This window comes from Photinus pyralis, unplaced genomic scaffold, assembly GCF_008802855.1.
Source record: "Photinus pyralis isolate 1611_PpyrPB1 unplaced genomic scaffold, Ppyr1.3 Ppyr1.4_LG8, whole genome shotgun sequence".
NCBI classification, from domain to species: Eukaryota; Metazoa; Arthropoda; class Insecta; order Coleoptera; family Lampyridae; genus Photinus; species Photinus pyralis.
The window spans coordinates 6,794,976-6,815,799 of NW_022170819.1; the positions used below are offsets into that span (position 1 = coordinate 6,794,976).

Genomic DNA, 20,824 nt, shown 5'->3' on the forward strand with positions numbered 1-20,824 from the left:
AAATAACGCGTTGAAAATTTTAATGTTCAAAAATTATCGATTTGATATTATTAAATAATCTTTAATATCACATTCACGCTTTGTAATAATTTTCAATTTCAAGTTGAAATAAAAAATTCAATTCTCTATTTCAAACTCGTAACTTTGGAACGCACAATTTAATTTTTAATATAAACTCTGTGATATTGGTAATTCGATTTACTTATATGTCATGACATATAAAAAATTGTGGCGCCATCTATCGAGTGATGTCAAAAGTGAGGAGCGAACCTGAACCCAACTAATCACGTTTGATGTAATTACCGCGAAAATCTACTTTCAAGTGCTTATTTTATTACCCATATCGTTCATAAATACATTGTGCGAATTATATTGTCAAAAAAAAATGTACAATTACGCGAAATGGAGATTTTAAATTCTGTTCCGATTATTAAACTTACTGTCGCTAGAGGGCAGGTCAATTTGCTATATGTGATTTAAAAATATCGCCTTGATATTTTTAATTCATTTACCAATATGTGTGACTTGATATTTTTAATTCTATTGCACAAATTACTAATTTCTACTTGAAATTTTTAAATACTTTGCATTGTACACGATATGAAACTTAGAAATATAATTCGTGAATTGTATATTTCAATAGGATATTAAACTTTTTTTAACTATAACAACCTTTGTGTTAATTACAATTGTCAATATGGAAACTACTTCTTCCATTGTCGCAAAACTTTCAATCCCGTCTAACGTTTTATTTGAAACTGCATACCTATTAATTGATTTTAATGAAAATTTCAGGTACGTTTTAAAATGTTCAGAATGCAAAATTATAACTTCTGTTACTGAAAAATCGGTTGATGAGTTTTAAAAACATATTTTCGTTATTGAAAATTAAGAAATGAAATAGAAAATTATTCTATGGTTGAAAATAGGTTTTATTTTTAAATATCAGATAAAAATTTTTGATATCAAAAACAGTTTGTAAACATTCAGCAATGAATTCTTCATTGTGGAGGAATAAATTAATAGGGATGGATATTACTTGAAACAAAAAATTGAAAATTATCGTTATGTTGTGAAATGAACATCCAACCAAAGGAATCAATGAAATTTATTAATATTTCAACTCTAAATAATAATAGTTTTGAAATAAAAAATTGTTTTAAAATACAAAGTCGATATCATGAAAGTATTTAAAAATTCCAAGTAGAAATTAGTAATTTGTGCAATAGAATTAAAAATATCAAGTCGCACATATTGGTAAATGAATTAAAAATATCAAGGCGATATTTTTAAATCACATATAGCAAATTGACCTGCCCTCTAGCGACAGTAAGTTTAATAATGGGAACAGAATTTAAAATCTCCATTTCGCGTAATTGTACATTTTTTTTGACAATATTATTCGCACAATGTATTTATGAACGATATGGGTAATAAAATAAGCACTTGAAAATAGATTTTCGCGGTAATTACATCAAACGTGATTAGTTGGGTTGAGGTTCGCTCCTCACTTTTGACATCACTCGATAGATGGCGCCACAATTTTTTATATGTCATGACATACAGTGTGAGCAACAATGATTGAAGCGTGCGTCATCACCGCTTGTTCCTATTAATATCAAAACTACCTTCTTTGTATGGAGTTGTATACGAAAATGACGTTCTGCGCTGTCACAGTGACGTGCGTCTATTCGTATTTCGTATGTTGTATCAAATCAGCATATGCTATGAGCGGCACATTGCCAATTTAGCTGAAGCGGCACGCTTCAATCTTTGTTGCTCACTCTGTATAAGTAAATCGAATTACCAATATCACAGAGTCGATATTAAAAATTAAATTGTGCGTTCCAAAGTTACGAGTTTGAAATAGAGAATTGAATTTTTTATTTCAACTTGAAATTGAAAATTATTACAAAGCGTGAAGGTGATATCAAAGATTATTTAATAATATCAAATCGATAATTTTTTAACATTAAAATTTTCAACACGTTATTCCTAAATCGTGATATAATGAATAAGACTGCCGATTTGAAATTGTTAAATATGCCATTTCAATAACTGTTTTTGAAATTTCGCACAAAAACCGTTATTTGAAATTGTAAAAGAGGAAATAATTGCGAGTTGTTATTGGAAGATATGCAATTATTAATTTCAACTAGGCAATTGTTGTTAACACAAAGTAAATTTCTATAAATTTTAGTACCATTGCGTCAATTATAGTTAATTTTTTTAGTCCGGGTGTTCAGTTATTAAAAGATACAACGGCGTTCCATATTACCCTATCTCAAGAAACATCCCAAATAATAAAAATCTTTATGAAATCTTCTGATGAGGGATGGATCTTCTTACCTAAAACCTATGATTTTCTATATGAATGTTGCTACCAAAGAATTAGAATCAATTTTATAAAAAATATCGTTATATTCATATGTGCATGTTTATCTTAGTCAAAAGTTTGTTTTTTTTCGCACAATCATCACAATCGAAACCACTGGTTTGTGTGTCTAGTGTGTCACAGTTGTTAGTAATGAAACACAATGTAAAGTGAGTAAATTCTTGTTTAATTTCCATTGCTTCTTGAATCAGTGCAGCAGTTTTAATCCCTTAAATTGCTCCTTTGTAGTAAAATTTTAGCCCAGCGACTGACAACTGATTATAAAATGACGCAAAAGGAAAAAGAAGCCAATGGTAGTTACAAACGTAATTTAATTAGTGTGTCGCCAGTGTCGAGTGAAATTAGTCCACCAAAACCCGATTTTTTTACGCATTTGAAACGATACTGCATCCACTACTGTGAGTCGACCACAGTTCATGGAGTTAAATACGTAGGAGAGCGAGGCCGTCACGTTTTGGAAAAGTTAGCATGGACTGCGGTAGTCTTCGTCGTTTGCGTGTTTTGCATTATGCTGATACACAAGACTTATCAAAAATGGCAACTCTCGCCGGTGATCGTAACTTTCGCCAGTCAAGAGACGCCCATTTCGCAAATACCATTTCCGGCTGTCACGCTTTGCCCAGAGGCGAAATTCGATCCGGAAGTCTTCAACTTTACCCACGCGATGCTGATGGAGCAGAGCGGCTTGAAGCTGAACAAGCAAGAGTAGTTGTCGGCAATTAGCCCTCATTTAGGTTAATTGGGGTTATTTCAGTAAAGAGTACCTGCAACTGTCCTATTTGGTTTGCAGCAGTGCGATGGACTACATTGACTTGTTTAATACGACACTATGGAATAAAACATGTTCTCCAGAAGCGATCGATAAATTAGGTGATGAGGTAAGTAGAGGGAAAGTTTTGTAATGTGAGGATCCGAGTTTATTGTAGATGCTGCCTTATTTTGACGTGCTGGGAATGACAACTGTTAAGTGGATAGGAAAATCATTGAACTTAAACGAGTCTCTAGGAATAAGTGTCACATCTGAGGGCTTTTGTTATACATTCAATATGCTACCTTATGAAGAGATTCTTAGATACAGGTAATCATCACTTTGACCTGTATTTAAAAAATATATTTGTAACTTGTAAGAAACTCAAGAGACAAAATAGAAACTAAATAAGCGAGGGTGAATTTTAAAATGATTTAAATGGAAATTTTTCTGAATTCATAACTTCTCCAGAGCCTTTTGGAAAACTGATGAAGGATTTTTCAAATATTTATCTAGTATGTCAATGGATTATTCAAAGAGATTCCCAGAGACCCACTCAGAGAATTTGGAATATTTTTCAAAATTCTGTCAATAATATTCTTCACAAAGTTTTTGTGAATTCATGTGAGACAAATTTTTCAAAAATTGCTTAGACCTCTATGAATCTTGGGAAAATCTATGAAGCAGGTTGAAAAGCGAATCTTATTAGGACCCTTTAAAGTATCTATGAAGAATTATTGAGAATAAAATCATAGAGACTTTGTGGGATTCTGAATAATCTCTAAAGAACATTTGAAGGAACCTGTCATGTAATATATAAAATTTTAAGGAGGATATTTTATAGTACGAGTTTTTTTGGAAATTGGATGACAAATAAATAAAATGTTAGGGTGCACATTTTTACAGAAATTCTCACGCACACTTGAAGATTCTCTTAAATCTGTTAGCGAAACGTGCAGATAGAATATTTTAATTTCAATGTTGACATTAAGAGTGGGAAGTTGCAGTGTATGCAGTTTGATAGGTGGACACCTCCCCCCTCGTCCGTGTTAGCACCGATTCTTTGGTTGTAGCACTATGATTTGCTAAGCTCCATCTTACAGTGACAACTTTAACAACTCAATGAAACCCAAAAATAAAAGTCGAAAGTGGTCGCTCGAAGAAGGTTATCCTCCAGGCGAAACCTTCGACGCATTTCCAAGGAGAACCTTTATGCCAGGACTCGATGGTGGTTTAACCATTGACAACATCTACGTCAACAACAGCCACCTGGACTACCTTTGCGGAGAATCCTTGCAGGGATTCAAAGTGCGTGTCTGATTTCTATAGATCAACCCAATCCCCTATGTTTTACAGGTAGCCCTACACCATCCCAGCGAATTCCCTAGCATGGACAGGCATTTTCGACTACCTTTAAACCAGGCGGTGGTGGTTGCAATTAAGCCGCAAATGATCACGGTGTCGCCGCAATTGTGGAACTACTCCCCCAAGGATAGGAGGTGTTATTTTGCAAATGAGAGATATTTGGAGAGTTACAAGATGTACACGCAGCAGAATTGTCTTCAGGAGTGCGTGGCCAATTACACTTTCGCTCAGTGTAAATGCATTCCATTTTATTACGCCTGTAAGTGTGATCACCACCAGGTTGTTTCTAAGCCGTTGGATTTTTAGCGCCAGAGGAAAAGATTACCATTTGTGGACCTGCCAACAATGAGTGCGTGAGGCAAAGCAAATGTAAGCCTTTTCGTGCTCATTGGCAAGAATTTGAATTATATGCTTTTTAGTAAAATACTTGGAAATCGAAAGTAGCAATGGTAAAGAAAGCGAACAGTGCGACTGTTTACCTCTATGCACTTCTTTGTCGTATGAAGTTGAAACCTCCCAAACAGATTGGAGTTGGCATAACGTATTGAACATCTTAAACCATGTCAAAGGGCTGAACAGGATAAGGACTGATTTGGACCCAAAACGGTAGAGCTGCTTAAGACCAGCGGGCGACTAACTTCACCTTTATTTCAGGGCACACTTTTCAAAATTGACAGTTTACTACAAAGACCTGCAGTTCATGACTTGCGTGAGAAATGAGCTGTACGGCCTCGTCGACTTCTTTTCAAATATGGGCGGGCTCACGGGGTTATTTATAGGCTTCTCCGTCGTCTCTGCAATTGAAATTGTGTACTTTTGCACCCTTCGAATTTGGGGTAACATCAGAAAGTACGGGCAAAACGCGTGGTCGGGGGAACCGGCTACTTAGATTAAGATCACAATATTGTGTCACATTTTCCTGCAATAAACACTACCCGCAACCGATTTCGTATTATTTCCAACCCTGATCACTTGGAAACTTTTTCTGTCTAATTAAATGATATTTTGCAGATCGGTCACTGAGATGGGGGACCTGGCAACCCACAGAAATGTCAGCGTGGACCAAATCGCGCCAAATCCTCGCAGGAGACATGCTAGAAATGCCAAATTTTACTTCTCCCAATACTGCGGAGCGACAAGCATCCATGGAATGCAGTATTTAGGCGAGCGTGGTCGATATGCGATTGAAAAGTAATACACTTTAGTAGCTTAAGGACCGCTTGTGCCATTTTCTCGACTGACCAAAATAATAGTTACTTATTATATAAGACGATAAAGGGATATTTTAACCCTTGAGTGAATGAGGTTAATTCGCGAGATGGTTAGTTTTCCTTTATCGTCGTGTATAATATAAAACTTTATTTTATAGCAAAAGACAGATAAATCATTGTAAAGCTTCTGAAAGTTCTGAATTTAATTCAGACGTCAAAAATAGCAAGCTTAGTTTCTGCTGTCGTGTTCCTTTCCATAGAATCAGCATTGTCATTATGTTCTTAACGTCATTTAATATGGTGCTCCGCGTTCCATTTGAAGTAAGAATGACAGATGCCATTAGAATTTATAATCAGCTGTTTCACTTTATCTACCCTCACGGTTAAAGAGCCTATTCATTCAAACATATTACAATGTCAATTTAACACTTGCTACAAAATAAAATAAAATAATTGAGCTCATTCGCCAAGAAATAAAGAGTTTAATGATTTACTATAGTTATGACTGAACTATGGGGATTAAAACCGCGTAAATAATTGATTACCAAAATGGAATATTGAACACAAACATAAAACAAAAAGATTATTATATATAAACTTATTTTCCTAATAAAAACAATGTTCTGGAAATAATTCCTTATAAAAGTCCATTCCTAAAGATTCGGTAGGTATATTATTTTTTCTTATACGTGCATCTATTGCCATATGATCAGAAGACATTTTGGATTACTAGTTACGGAAGTGAGTGAAAAATTGTCTCATTCCTAAAAATTCGGTATATTAAGACATACTTTTTATAAACCTCCACGTATTGCCATATTAGCAATGGTCAAGAGTAAATTTTGGATTTTTTAACTACAGACAGCGAAAACTGCCTTATTTTTTAACTTGGGTGTATTCAGGCAAATTTTTTGGGAAATTTTTCGAAAGATAAAAATCCTCTTATGTGATCGTTTTGATCATCCGCCTTTCCGTTTGTTCCTCGTCTAAGTCGAGAACGAAAAGAGACAGCGATGTCAAAAGTTAAACCTTGATCAATCGATTTCGACGAGTTCAAGGATCAGTATTATTCAATATGAGCCGAATTTCCGAATGAGAATGTGAACGCAACCGACTATTTTAGCAGGTTCTCGAACAAACAAGATTACGTCATATCCGCCTTACCGCCAATTACTAATCTTTCATGGCGCCTCGGTGTCTATCGAGATTTCTGGAATGTTCGCTACAATATGTTGACCGTCGACAACATTGTGGGATGGAAGGTTAAAATTTTAAATTTGGATATATCTCGCGGACGTAATGTTGGAAAAAGGTACTCGCAAGGGGAAAATGGTATATCTCGCCAAGATGACTCTGTCGGTGGGCGCTAACATTTCAAATGTGGATAGATCTCCACAAAATGCATTTACCTGTGGGCTTAAAGCTTCAAATTCATATATAGAAGTATCTAAATGTTTGAATACTGTAGTTCAAGTATTTGAACCAAAGTTGGACTAGAATAACAAAATAAAGTAATCGAAATTTTAATTTTCTTCGCAGCGACCGGCGCAAAAAACCTGGATACTGGCACAAATCGGCGCAAAATAAGCACAAAACTATAGCATTAGTGTCACGTCGATACGAGCATGGTGGTGTCTAGCATTGTAACGGTGCACAAAATAGACACAGAACTATGACATACGTTTCAAGTCACTCCGATTGTGAGGGCTAAGTTGGCATCCCCTTTAGAAATTTTGAATTACTCCGAAATTACACAAATCAGCACAAAAAAGCTCCAAACGATAGAATTAGTGCCATTTGGATACGAGAATGATGGTGTTAAAACAACTGATTTTATCGTAAACGAGAGGAGCATAAAATTTGGAGATCGGCACACAAATTAGCATAAAATGAGTACAATATTTTGGCGCGGTAACTAATTGGGGTGGCGATTCAGGGGTGCTAATTTAAACCAGACCTATAAATATTTTATGGTCGTCAAGAAAACCTGTCAAGTTTATGTTAATGTCAAGCCGTGTCCTCTACCACTACTCACATTTACTATAAAGACTATCTATGGACAATTTGACGAAGAGAGACCAATCATGTGAAAATCGGTTAACCTAAATCGAAGTTATTTTCATTGCTTTAAAGAGACTCCACCCCTGATATTTTATGATGCAAAATTCATACAAGATTGCGATGCATGCATTTTTATGCAGGTTGATTTCTCTTGGTCTCTCTTATTAACAAAATCTTTTTCCCCAAGCTATTCAGTTGCCGGCTCCATACATATATGGCCTGTGAACTATATTAATAGGACACCCTGTACATCTATAACCATATGAGCAGTACGCAAGATCAAATGTTGGATTTCTTAGCATCTCTTAAAAAATTTCGACGCATTTAGACGGATTTTTGTATTTGTCCAACTATTTCTCCATTAGCAAGACAAGTGCAAATTTTGGTCTATTTAAATTACCGAAAAAATCGAAAAAGGGTCACGTCCTTAAAGTTGGTATAATGAACCTCATTCTAAAAATTGGCATGTGAAATAAAAATTAGTTTTTTAATCTACCACCAGAAAATGGCACAGTTGTCACCAGTCGGAAAAAAAGTGAAAGGGAAAGCTCTCCTCAAGCTACTCACCGTAAATTGAAAAAGTGCTCCAACAATTTTCTTTCAGAATTGTTTGGTTCTTAATCATTCTCACAGTAGCCACCTGCAGCACAATCCTGGTATTGAAAACGTATAGAAAATGGGTAACCTCGCCTGTGATCGTATCTTTTGCAACCTCCGAAAATTCGATAAGTGAAATTCCTTTTCCCGCCGTCACAATCTGCCCGGTAGTCAAATCCAACGTGGAGACGTTTAACTTTACAGACGCGTACCTCAAAAAAATACTCGGAACTGAGCTGCCACCATTTGAGTAAGTGCTTGAAACATTTTTGAAAGCAATTGGAGTAACGTTAGTTAATTAGCGAAGAAGCGTGGAGAAGCCTTTCGTTGATATGTTCAATAGACTTACCGGCGAGTGAAACCGATGACGACCTTTTTGTAAATGACACGGCAGTTGCTATGCTACTAAATGTACATCAGTGAGTAGGGGACCGGCCTTCACTTTTGTTGTTTTAGGTGTTTCCCGAGCTCGACTCTGAAAATATATCTGAACTGAAATGGCGAGGAAAAATTTTAGATCCTAACGAGTATTTCTCTTACACTTTCACCAGTGAAGGTATCTGCTATTCCTTTAATATGCTGGATGCAGGAGATATAATTAAAAATCCTGAGTAAGTAGCGGTGGGGGCGAGGATGGCATGTCAAATTCACTATATATGTAGAGAATACACAATACCAACTGATAGAAAATCGCATAACGTTCGAGAATGGTCACTAGACAAGGGTTATTCTACATCTGATATAGATGACAGTTATCCCATGAGAACATTTGTATCTGGTGCGCTGGGGGGATTCGTATTTGATGCAATGACAACGAAAAGGAAGGACCTAGACTATTTATGCCAGGAATCACTGCAGGGATATAAGGTACCGCGTCTGCAGCCTTTCGTAGAATTAATGGCCCTGCAGTATAGGGAACCGACTTCTATGACTTTGCTAAAGTTCGGCATCTATCCCATATTACAACGAGCTGATCTGATATACTACAAAACAAGATCACATTTCCACTCATTTAATTTGTTCTTGGTTGGAAGGCCAGAAGTGTTTAGTTTTAAAGACTCTAAGCTCACATATGGAAATCGAACTTTACCGAAGTTAGGAAGATTCTGCTGTATTGTTCGCCTAAAGCTAAAGTTTTGCTATCCTAGGACCATTAATTTTACAAGAGACTGTAAATTTGAGTAGGTCGTGCTTCACCATCCAGCGGAATGGCCTAATCTCGATAGACACTTTCGAGTACCACTAAATAGCGCGGTCGATGTGGGTATCAAGCCAAGGGTAACAGGTGTCTCACCTACACTGAGAGATTACGACCCAAAGCGTAGGAAATGCTACTTCACCGAGGAAAGGCAGTTGACATACTTCCGAAAATACACCCAGACCAACTGCCTTCAAGAATGCCTATCGAACTACACGCTGAGAACGTGCGGTTGTTTGGGATTTTACATGCCAAGTAACGAGAATTATTACGCAACAGTTGGTTATTCCAATATTTTTTTGTAGAGGATAGAGACACGCCTATATGCGGACCTGGTAACCTACCCTGCCTTTATCAAAGTAAAAGTAAGTATCGCCTAATCAAGTCTTGGAGGTCAAGCCCTAACAGTTTTTTAAGTCGACTATCCCAAGCACGACAAGGAGGCGTGCTTCTGTCTTCCATCTTGCACATCGCTGGAATACGACATAGAACTCTCTATTATCGACTGGGACTGGCATAGAGCAATTAATGCAATGCGTGCAGTGTCTCATAAAAATTACACTATGGAGTTTGAGAAGTATGACCCGCAATACAATTACGTTCTACCTAACCGTTTAGATTTACAGATTGTACTTAGCGCGACTGTCCATATTCTTTAAAGACATGCAATTTCTGGCATCCGAGCGAAACGAGCTGTACGGTTTCGTCGATTTTCTTTCAAGCATCGGAGGATTGCTGGGATTATTCATAGGAATCTCAATCACCTCCTTTATTGAGGTTATCTACTTTTGTACCCTAAGGCTGTGGTGCAACCTCAAAAAATATGGCCCCGGATATTGGTCGGGCGAACCGGATTTGGTTGACGAGGACGAGCAGAATGGTGCCAAAGTGTTGTGATATTTAATTGAAATAATTGTTCTTAATAGGTCAGCTTGACGTTCCGCATCTGGACGGATCTAAATTTGGATATATGTAATAAACTGTGACCTATTGTTGGATAAAATTCAATTAATTAATTCACTACATTAATAGTTGTCTAATTAGAATAATATTAAGTGCGCGATAAGTCATGAAGATCTGTTTACGAGACTTTTTTGTATAGCTTCATAGTGATCTAGAATTATAATTGTACTTGAGGTGAAATATTACTTCGTGAAAATTGTAAATAAACTACTTACACCAGATTTGGAAGGATTCAAATATTATAGGGATTTCGGAGATTGGAAGAATATTTATTTTGCGATTAGATGAAAAAATAATATTCTATATTTGGGAATAATTTCAATTTAGTCTTGACACGTGGCTGTCGTGACCACAGTAAAATTGTTTGATTGGGGGTAAATACACAAGAGCTTGATTTTAAATCTGATAATTTTATTTTTACACGAAAATTTTGTTGCAATGGAAAAAAACTATAGACAACGAGAGTTTTTTCCAGGAGGCAACAAAATGTGAGTGAATTATATAATTATCCAAGATCGAGTGTATTTTAGAAAGATTAATAAAAGACAGTAAATTTTACAACCACCATATATTTTACGCGTCCCTACTCGCATTTTTATCGCTGATAAAAAGCTACCTAGCTTTTAATCAGATAAAAAATCATCTGATTGGTTAGAATTTGAAACAATCACCAAGCTGATTGGTCGTATATTAATGGAATGAATTAATCACTTTAAAAAACATTTTAATTGCACTTAGAGACTCACAAAGGAGGACTTATATGTCCTCAAGATTTGGGTAAATACTCTCAAGGCTTTTAAAGATTCTTCAGGACTTTCAAAAGCTCTTAAAGGACTACTATGGACAATCTATTGGTGAGAAAACACGGGCCCTAAAATATCAATATAAACTCTTAACGATTTCATGAAAACCTTTAAACACTCCCAAAAGAGCACTCTTGAGACTATTGAAATCTCTTAAAGGGTTTCATAGATTGTAATGGTTTTTATGTCTTACTAACCTATCATAGCACATTTTATATCTGTGATACGCGGGCATAAAGTGGCCACTTTATGCCCTAGGGCATAAAAGTATCACCATAGTAACTCATTTATACGTAATGACAAAACAAACAAATATTTGCAGGTCATTGATAATTAGAAACGTCAATTATTAATTGCCAATACCTACTAAATCACAAGATTGGCCTTATAACAGTTTCTGGAACTTCCTCCTCATTCACAATGAATTGAATTGTTTAAAATTACGTTTGACGATTGGATGGTTTCAATCACATTATCAAATTCGAACCACGCATACTCGATCAAACATAATGAATTATTTTGTAAACGAATTTTGACGAAGAAAACTATTTGTAAGACATAAAATTGTGTATGCACCACGGGCATAAACTGATGTTTATACTCTCGGGCGACTAGAAAGCTCTCGGGCCATAGGCCCTCGAGCTTTTTAACTCGTCGCCCTCGAGAATATAAACATCACTATTATCCCTTAATACATAAATAACTATTACAAGTAGAGTTCTTGGTAAGTGTCAGTGTCAATATCGCTCGATTCAGGGGAATGCCGGCCGCTCGGGCATCAGGTAAAGAAGGCTGTCTATTTAACGCGATTAGTCCGTTAACCTGCCCCCTCCCCCTCTCTTAGAAATTTGATGGTCGCCAGTAATGCGCTCGTTATGCTCTCACATGCGCCACCGATTATAACTCTTGCTCCATTATCGTTTTTTTGGCAATCCGAAAAACACTTGGGAAGAACCAAGTATACGTAGCCCCCTCCCCCGGTATATATTTTGTCGCTGGTATCTATGCCATCTATTACACCTGGTTATGAATTCAATTGCGCCACATAAAATTAAAATAAAGCTAGCGCCATCACGGTTAAGGCATGAGAAATTTTCGAAAAGTGTGTGTGTGGGGGAGGGCATCTTAACGTTTTTAAAAGTTACTTTTTTCTATAATGTTTCTATACTAAATGCTCTCCTAGGTATGCGCTAAAACGCGCCGTATAAAGATATCATTGAGTCATTCTTGTTTTTGCGCCACTTGAATTAAAGGTTGCGCCATACGTAGTGGGGAGGGGGGGGGGCTTACGTATACTTGGCCCCTTGGCGCATGTGAGCGCATAACAAGCGCATTACTTTGTAATAATATGACAATCAAATTTCTAGGTAGAGAGGGGGGCAAGTTAACGGACCCTTGGCAAGCATATTAAGGCGGCGAAATATTTAAATTAAATTAGGTACATTCATATAAGTTTCAGTTTTACACCAAATGTATTAAGATAGATAAAAAAATGTAAGTAACTTCTAATTTGATGCAACATACCGGCCGCCTTAAATGTGCAAATGTGTAAAAAATAAAAAAAAATAGGAAAATGAAATGGAAAAATTATCAATTCATTTTCGGTAATAAACAGGGCGCCGCAGGATGCCCTTTTGCGTTTTCATGTTGACTACCCGTCCGCGCATCGCATTTATTCTCGTCCATAAATACCATCGAAATTTGGAGCAGAAAGAGGGTTGAAATGCCGTGCGATACTGCGATTCCTTCATTGACAGATGCGCTTGCGCATATTTTGCATCAGCTATTTAGAAGCTGCTACAAACTTCGTACCCCAATCGCTATACAGGCTGATCAAATTCGAGGACCACCATGGGGATCTCGGGAATTGTAAGAGATAGGTAGGTAGTTTAAATTTGGCAAAGTTGCGTATTTTGATGCTTAACAAAATGCAGTTTTGAAACTGAAAAAATTCCGACTACTTTCGGAAATATTAAAGCATTTTAACCCATTTTAATATAACCCTCTAGAGGCACAATTGCTTAGACTGTTATTGGTCCATGTGCTCAAAACTCTCAAAAGCCCCCAAACACTGTACTACCCCCTGAGCAAGTACATTTAATTTTCATTACGTTTAATTCAATATTAATTATTTTCAGTTACGGCCTACGTTTCAAACCAATTAAGCGGAAAGCACACACTTTTATAAATTATTTTATTATAGTCATAAATTAATGGTGTCTCGTGATAAGCTGTAACATAAAAAATTAAAAATGTGTTCCCTATCCAATCATTGTCATCACTGCAGTGCAAACTAAAGTGACTTTATAAGAACAGTGGCGACAACTTATCATAATCCGCCATATTGGAGCTAAAAGATTGATTGTCATGTCTGATGTCAAATTGTGGCCGTCGAATAATAAATGTCAGTTTCATTTACGTAAAGATTCTCGTTCAAAACTAACGGCGCAGTTTAAAGCTTTGCAGAACAACATATGGGAAAACCACTGCCTCCCAAATTCAAAAAGATATATGAAAAACGGTATAATAAGAATAAAATAAGGTGCAATATCCAAAATGTACATATAATAAAGGTAACCATTAATCATTAAAGTGTGTTTGACATTTTAGTGTCTTCTGTCACTTCTTGACCCTTGTCGCGTGTTTCTCCTACCGGGATAAAAAGTATTGCTTTAGTCCCTTAAATAGACTGGTTCACTTTTCGAAGTTTTTCTGTCCTAGGAGCATTTCAGACAACATTTGGCCAACAAGGCTTTTTTTACTAATTGGTACCTGCTGAACACGAATATCGATGTTGGCACCTCGAAATCTGAACCGGAAGTCCAGAATTCAAGATGGAGGCCAATTTCTGAAAATGTTTATCTTTTCACTCATGCGACCGATTTTTTCGATCTAAAAACTAATTATAATGTTATTCCTGACGTACGTCACGATAATAATAGTTAACTATTGTTTTAACAATAATGTAATAGTTTTTTTTAGCGGCAGGATGCGTAAAATTAAGAATTACGAAACTCCTAGCTCTCCTTGCCAAAAGGAGGACTTGCAAAACGATTGTTTCTAGTAATCCTGACACATATAAGTGAAATTAATTAATATGCGGTTTAGTTGCCTAATCCAAAAGAATTCGAAAGATGGGGGCAATACTTTTTTGATGATTGAAATTTAAAAATATTTCAGATCACTTTGGAATGGCGTCCCTCGAAAGCAGAATATTGTTAAAATGTTCCGAGCATATGGAGATTCCTAAATGTATGTATATAGTTAATTGTAGAGAAGAAAGTGGAATTATTTCAAATCACTTTCTTCACATAATTTTTTCTGAAACTACAATCAAAATTGAAAAATTATTGTATGCTATAATAACGTTTGACACATAATAGCAATCTAGACACGGGTATGTATCAATTTTAAATGCCATTAACATTAACGCAGCAAGTGTTTTTTACTTTCCTCACTAGAGAGGAAAATCACATTTTCTTCACCCTTTTTAGAGACGAAATTAGAAGCAAAAATATTTGACAAGCCGTAAAAGGTTTTTTTTTTTAAAAAACGTGGCGGTATACAAATAATTAGGGGGCATTAATTTCACCCCTACAAAAGACAGTTGGATTTGGGAAAATATTGAAAAACTTTGGAAAATTGTTTCTAGGATTCCAAAAATTTTAAAAAGAGTTTTCGCTTGGCGTTTGTTTAGTGCCCACAGTAGAATTTTCAAAGAGGATTTAGGAATGTTTTTATTTCCGGAAAGTGATAAAAGTTTTCTAGAAAGGATTTCGCGAAAACAATTCAAAAATACTTCAAACAAAAACGATTCAAAAATTCTGAGAAAATCAAAGCTTAAAAATAAGAGCAACTCATGAAGATAATTAGGAAACAGGTTCCAAGGGTACTTTATATTTCAAGGTTCAACAATAGGGTATTAAATAATTCGCAAAAATGTCCGAATGCCTCTTAAATTAAACAAAAGTTATAAAATCACATGTCATTTCAGAAGTAGAAAAATAATAAGAAGAAAAATAAACCAAAAACTGGGGATCCGTCATAGTCCAGTCAAATTAGTGCAATTTTGGACAAATAAAAACATTAATCGGTAAAGATCTGAATTTTGGTATACACATTTATTGGGACTTTCTATTGAACATACTAAAAGTCACTGTCAAAATCTGTTGCGCTCGAGACGCCATCTTGGAAAAACGGTACACTTTTCCAGTTTTTTGCCCATGTCTCGGCAACTATTACTGATACGAAGAAATAGTTTACATGAAAAATATAGTTTACTAAATTCCCTATAAAAAAGAGTATTTACATTTTTTTGGTATCTCCAATACTTTAGCTGTAATCTCACGTTGAATGCGTCAGAACGCGTTTAGGACCCGTATCGTAGTTATAGGAAGGAGACCCTCTTTTTTTTTACTACACCGAAAGCTGTAAAAGCACCAAAAAATGAACAGAATCGTCTTGCGATAAAGCATTCTCGCAATGACATAATGTTTCATGATACGATCTGAGACAATTTTGTTTTCGGGGCTCAAAAAAGGCAGTGTATAACCTTCCTTTTTTTTACCAAAAATCGACTACACCAAAATTTCTCGGGAAAACACTTTTTCTTATTAATTTTGGGGAGTAGAATCCAAAACAATTCGTACTTTTTCGATTAGACTTCTCAGTCAAAAGTTATAGACTAGAAACCAATTTCGAAAGAAAATTCAAAGGGCTGTAACTTTTGAACTAGTAGCCCAATCTTCGAACTGTTTGAAATTATGGATTCTACAGGCCACATTCTATAAGAAAATTTTTTTCCGGGTCGATCTGAGACAATTTTTTTTGAGGGCTTCAAAAAAAGGCAGTGTACAACCTTCCTTTTTTACCAAAAATCGACTGCACCAAAATTTCTCGGGAAAACACTTTTTCTTATTAATTTTGGTGCGTAAAATCCAAAACAATTCGTACTTTTTCGATCAGACTTCTCAATCAAAAGTTATAGACTAGAAACCAATTTCGAAAAAAAATTTAAAGGGCTGTAACTTTTGAACTAGTAGCCCAATCTTGGAACTGTTTGAAATTATGGATTCTACAGGCCACATTCTATAAGAAAATTTTTTTTCCGGGTCGATCTGAGACAATTTTTATTTCGGGGCTCAAAAAAAGGCAGTGTATAACCTTCCTTTTTTACCAAAAATCGACTGCACCAAAATTTCTCGGGAAAACACTTTTTCTTATTAATTTTGGTGCGTAGAATCCAAAACAAATCGTACTTTTTCGATTAGATTTTTCAATCAAAAGTTATAGACTAGAAACCAATTTCGAAAGAAAATTCAAAGGGCTGTAACTTTTGAACTAGTAGCCCAATCTTGGAACTTTTTGAAATTATGGATTCTACAGGCCACATTCTATAAGAAAATTTTTTTTCCGGGTCGATCTGAGACAATTTTTTTTTCGGGGCTCAAAAAAAGGCAGTGTATAACCTTCCTTTTTTTTTACCAAAAATCGACTACACCAAAATTTCTCGGGAAAACACTTTTTCTTATTAAATTTGGGGCGTAGAATCCAAAACAATTCGTACTTTTTCGATTAGACTTCTCAATCAAAAGTTATAGTAGTCACTAAAAGCGTACAGCTCACGTTTTAAAAAAATGTTTAAACTGTGCGTGGGCGTAATTGTTTGCTAGTTTCCCGCTCACGAAATTATGGCAGTCACTGTCAGAGCGACTGAACTGTGAAAAAATCGCGTAGCTGAAACTGATTGCTAATCTTACAGTTTTTAATTTCCCTGATCCCGAAAATTTAAAATTTTTGTTTGGAGTACAGTTTTGACAATACTACCAATATATCAGTCACGAAAATGATGGGTGCATAGGGACAATCACTTGCAAGCGACGGCGCTGTTGGAAAGCCACCTAGTCAAAAGTGCTAATTATCCAGTCTTTAAGTTCCCTGCTCCATAAATTTTAAAGTTGAAGCGTTTGGGGTAAATTTTTAAAAAGATCTTAACGATTGTTAAGGACTGTCGAGACTCTATGGGCTCTCGGGAAGTCATTAAAAGCTCTTTCGGAGAAATCACTGGGGGAAATCACTGTCCAGCGAGCTCAATTAAACATAGGTAAGCGATTACCATTCTTTCAGGAGCGTCCATCATCCGCTACTACGAAAAATCTCGATAAAACTTTAAAATTAAAATTTAAAACAGAAGAATTTAGAATGAGAACTCTTATCTAGGTCGTAATTTGGACTCGATTATACACAAAACTGACTATTTATAGATGACATAAATTTATTTAACAAAATAATTCAATAAACTGAAAGAAAAAGAAGCACTTTATAGGGTTTATAGATGAAATACCACGCACAAGCGATCGATTGAGCAAATTAATTAAAGAAATGTTAATCACCATTAAAAGACCCAACGTTATTGTAAGTGCTGAAGCCCAATAAAACGACCGCAGGACGTAATTTACACAACAATACTAATAAAGCATCTCGAAATCTCTTAAAGATACTTCAAGTTAGTTTATTCTTAAAGCTCTAAAAGCTTATATGCGCTCTTAGGAAATTAGGGACTGAAAGGAGATTCCGAAATGCTCCTCTTGATGAGTTTAAAAAACACTTGAGGTATGTTGAATGCTATTGAAATGTCTTGAAGGCTTTTTTTAGAAAATTAAAGTGGTTTTTAGAAGGCTCGCAGAACACTTGGATAGGAGGCTCTTGAACGAATACCTTTAAAAGTGCTTCAACACTGCAGAGAAACTGTATGATACCTTACAACACTAAAAAAAACTCTCATAAATGCTAATAAATATGGATGCCTCTAGAAATGCTTGTAGAGCTCTTTAGAAGGCCGAGTTTTGAAGGTTTTCACAGTCATTTAGCCGCTAAAAAATTTTAATGCTCTTAAATAAAATTCATTAGATTTTATATAGATAGTCTTTTTAATACCTTTTAAATTCCCTTTAAAGGCCCGATTGCTTAGAATCTTATTGGTTTATGTGCCAAAGCCTAAACGTAAACGAAATAAGTATTTTGCAAACTGCAAAGTTTTTAAAAGCATTGTGATTTGTGAAGATTGGAAACGTGAAGCTTTTGAAATCCTAGCTCAGATTGTAGACGAATATCCTAAAGATTCAAAGACTTTTGAAAACTCTTAAGAACTTCTGAAAGGCCCTTGGAGTTTTTAAAAGGATCTTTCCTTCAAACACTGTACCTTAAAATTTCTTAATCAAACGGTAGGGACGTTAAATAACGAAGATCTACTGTGATTGGTTCGGGCGAGTAATTATGGAACAAGACAAACATTTAATTTTCATTACGTTTATTTCAATATCAATTTTTCAGTTAGGACCAACGAATCAACCTAATTAAACGGACAACACAAACTTATTTTCATGCAGTGTTTTATAGTCATGAATTAATTGTGTCGCGTGATACGCTTTAACATAAAAAAATTTTAAATGTGTTTCCAATTATTCCAATTATTGTCGATACGAATATGAACACTAGAGTACAAACTATGCTTGGCACACTACCTCAAATAATTAAAAAGAGACCTACGCTTATTAAGCAGAACACCTTATTTCGAATTTCTCCAGTTCCAAGGGAGAACGTTCTTACCGAAAAGAGGAACAACCTAAAGCTGTACGCAGCTCATTACTGCGAGGAAACCAGTATTCATGGCATCAAATACATCGGCGAACGCGGTCGGTTTTTGTTGGAGAGGTGAGGTCGACCATGGTCAATGGTTAATTCCGAATTGTACGCGATAGGTTGGTATGGACGGCCATTGTGGTTGTGGTTTGCGCTCTCTGCCTGTCGCTGGTCCGGCAGACGTACCTCAAGTGGCAGTATGCGCCAGTGATGGTCACCTTTGCGAATGTCGAAACACAAATTTCCAAAATTCCATTTCCTGCGGTAACGATCTGTCCTGAGGCGAAATTCAATAAGGAGATATTCAATTTTTCCGATACGTTTCAGCGATTCTGTAGTTACGAGGAGATCAACGCAATGGAGTATCTAAATGAAAAATGAAACCGTAAGAGGTAACACTTATAGTTTTTTTTTTAGGGAGGAAAACCTCCACTTGGCCCTCTTGGTCTGTAGCGGTGCGATGAGTCAAGCACGCGATTACGTTTTTCCAAACATGAGCGCAATGTCTTTTGATGGTACTACTAAGAGGCTGGTTGAGGTGAGTATTCGAAATGATTAAACGCGCTGTTGCAAAGAAACCGCAATTTAGATGTTGCCACACTTTGATCCATTAAATATGACCAAAATAACATGGATTGGAGAGGAATTGAATAGCGAGGAGGCATTCTTTCATAGTATTACATCGGCAGGGATTTGTTATACCTTTAACATGCTACCTCACGAGGAAATTTTCAGGTTTGGGTGAGTAGACGAATTGCAAAACTGATTTAAGCAAAAAGCATTGTAGTCACTCACAAATGAAGACCAAAGGTCGACATTCGCGAGATGATTACCCAAGAAGAACATTCGTGCCTGGCGCGAGAGGAGGACTGACCATTGATAGCCTCTACACCAACAAAAATCACATAGATCCCTTGTGCGAGGGATCCATACAGGGATACAAAGTAACATACCTACTGAACAATCGAAGTGTTTTAGTGCTCGGTTTCAGGTCGCCCTGCACCACCCTTCAGAGATGCCTAACATGGACAGGTGCTTTCTTCTACCGTTAGATCAAGTGGTATTCGTTGGTATTAAGCCATCTTTAATATCAGTATCGCCCGAATTGGTAAACTATGCTCCTCGAGTGAGGAACTGTTATTTTACACACGAAAGATATTTGGCCAGTTACAAGGGGTACACTCAGCAAAATTGCATGGAAGAATGCCTGGCTAATTACACTATGAAACGGTGCAAATGCATTCCGTTTTTCTTTCCCCGTAAGTTGACCACGCACAAAGTTTTTATACTTAACGCCCTCTTTAGCGTTACACGACAAAATAAATATTTGTGGACCAGGCAGTAGTGAGTGTGTAAGAGAAAGTCAGTGTATGTTTTAAGATGATTGTGACGATAAACTTTAATAACTACTTTTTTAAGTGAAGTATTTGGAAGTCGAACCATGCGAATGTTTGCCATCGTGTACTTCCGTGTCGTACGACGTCGAAACGTCTCAAACAAACTGGCTGTGGAATGATGTGTTGGAAGCTTCACATCCATTGGAAAGGCTTATATATAACGAACTGTTAAAGGAGTAGGTACTACCAATTGTGGAGTTTAATTTTTCCGGGTGAAAATTATAGCACTTTGAAATTGGTATTTCGAGAAAGGTTTCTAAGAAAATTACTAAAAACTAATTAAGATTTTGTAAGAGGGTTTCCATCAAAGGAGGTATTTACTAGTAAAATTCATAAGAAAGAACTTTAACTTTAAGAATGCATTTCATCCTTTGATATGTGAATGCCATTTTCTGGTGGTGGTAGCGTAGTAGCGTTCAAAAATCAATTAGAATACGAATTTTCT

The 20,824-nt window shown here is 36.0% G+C and overlaps 2 protein-coding genes and 1 long non-coding RNA gene across 5 annotated transcripts in view; all 3 read left to right on the forward strand.

Moving 5' to 3' along the window:
- Positions 1-10,759, forward strand: part of LOC116177641 (pickpocket protein 28-like) — a 47,253-nt gene extending 36,494 nt beyond the window's left edge. For all 3 annotated transcript variants that reach the window (XM_031496661.1, XM_031496662.1, XM_031496663.1), the window contains exons 2-10: positions 5,520-5,699; positions 8,385-8,627; positions 8,680-8,788; positions 8,834-8,988; positions 9,040-9,244; positions 9,563-9,830; positions 9,881-9,940; positions 9,993-10,152; positions 10,202-10,759. In XM_031496661.1, coding sequence (XP_031352521.1) covers positions 5,520-5,699; positions 8,385-8,627; positions 8,680-8,788; positions 8,834-8,988; positions 9,040-9,244; positions 9,563-9,830; positions 9,881-9,940; positions 9,993-10,152; positions 10,202-10,472 — 1,651 coding nt within the window. In that variant the 3' untranslated portion in view covers positions 10,473-10,759. The remainder of the gene's footprint in view (positions 1-5,519; positions 5,700-8,384; positions 8,628-8,679; positions 8,789-8,833; positions 8,989-9,039; positions 9,245-9,562; positions 9,831-9,880; positions 9,941-9,992; positions 10,153-10,201) is intronic.
- Positions 2,631-5,449, forward strand: LOC116177643 (pickpocket protein 28-like). The gene is made up of 8 exons (XM_031496665.1): positions 2,631-3,100; positions 3,150-3,273; positions 3,322-3,473; positions 4,247-4,451; positions 4,500-4,767; positions 4,815-4,877; positions 4,928-5,114; positions 5,163-5,449. The coding sequence occupies exons 1-8, from the start codon at positions 2,661-2,663 to the stop codon at positions 5,395-5,397; spliced, it is 1,674 nt and encodes a 557-aa protein (XP_031352525.1). The 5' UTR covers positions 2,631-2,660; the 3' UTR covers positions 5,398-5,449.
- A 9,044-nt stretch (positions 10,760-19,803) lies between the features above and the next one.
- On the forward strand, positions 19,804-20,539 carry LOC116177861. The gene is made up of 3 exons (XR_004146769.1): positions 19,804-19,926; positions 19,974-20,241; positions 20,288-20,539. It is a non-coding gene; the product is annotated as an uncharacterized LOC116177861 (long non-coding RNA).
- The last annotated feature ends 285 nt before the right edge of the window (positions 20,540-20,824 follow it).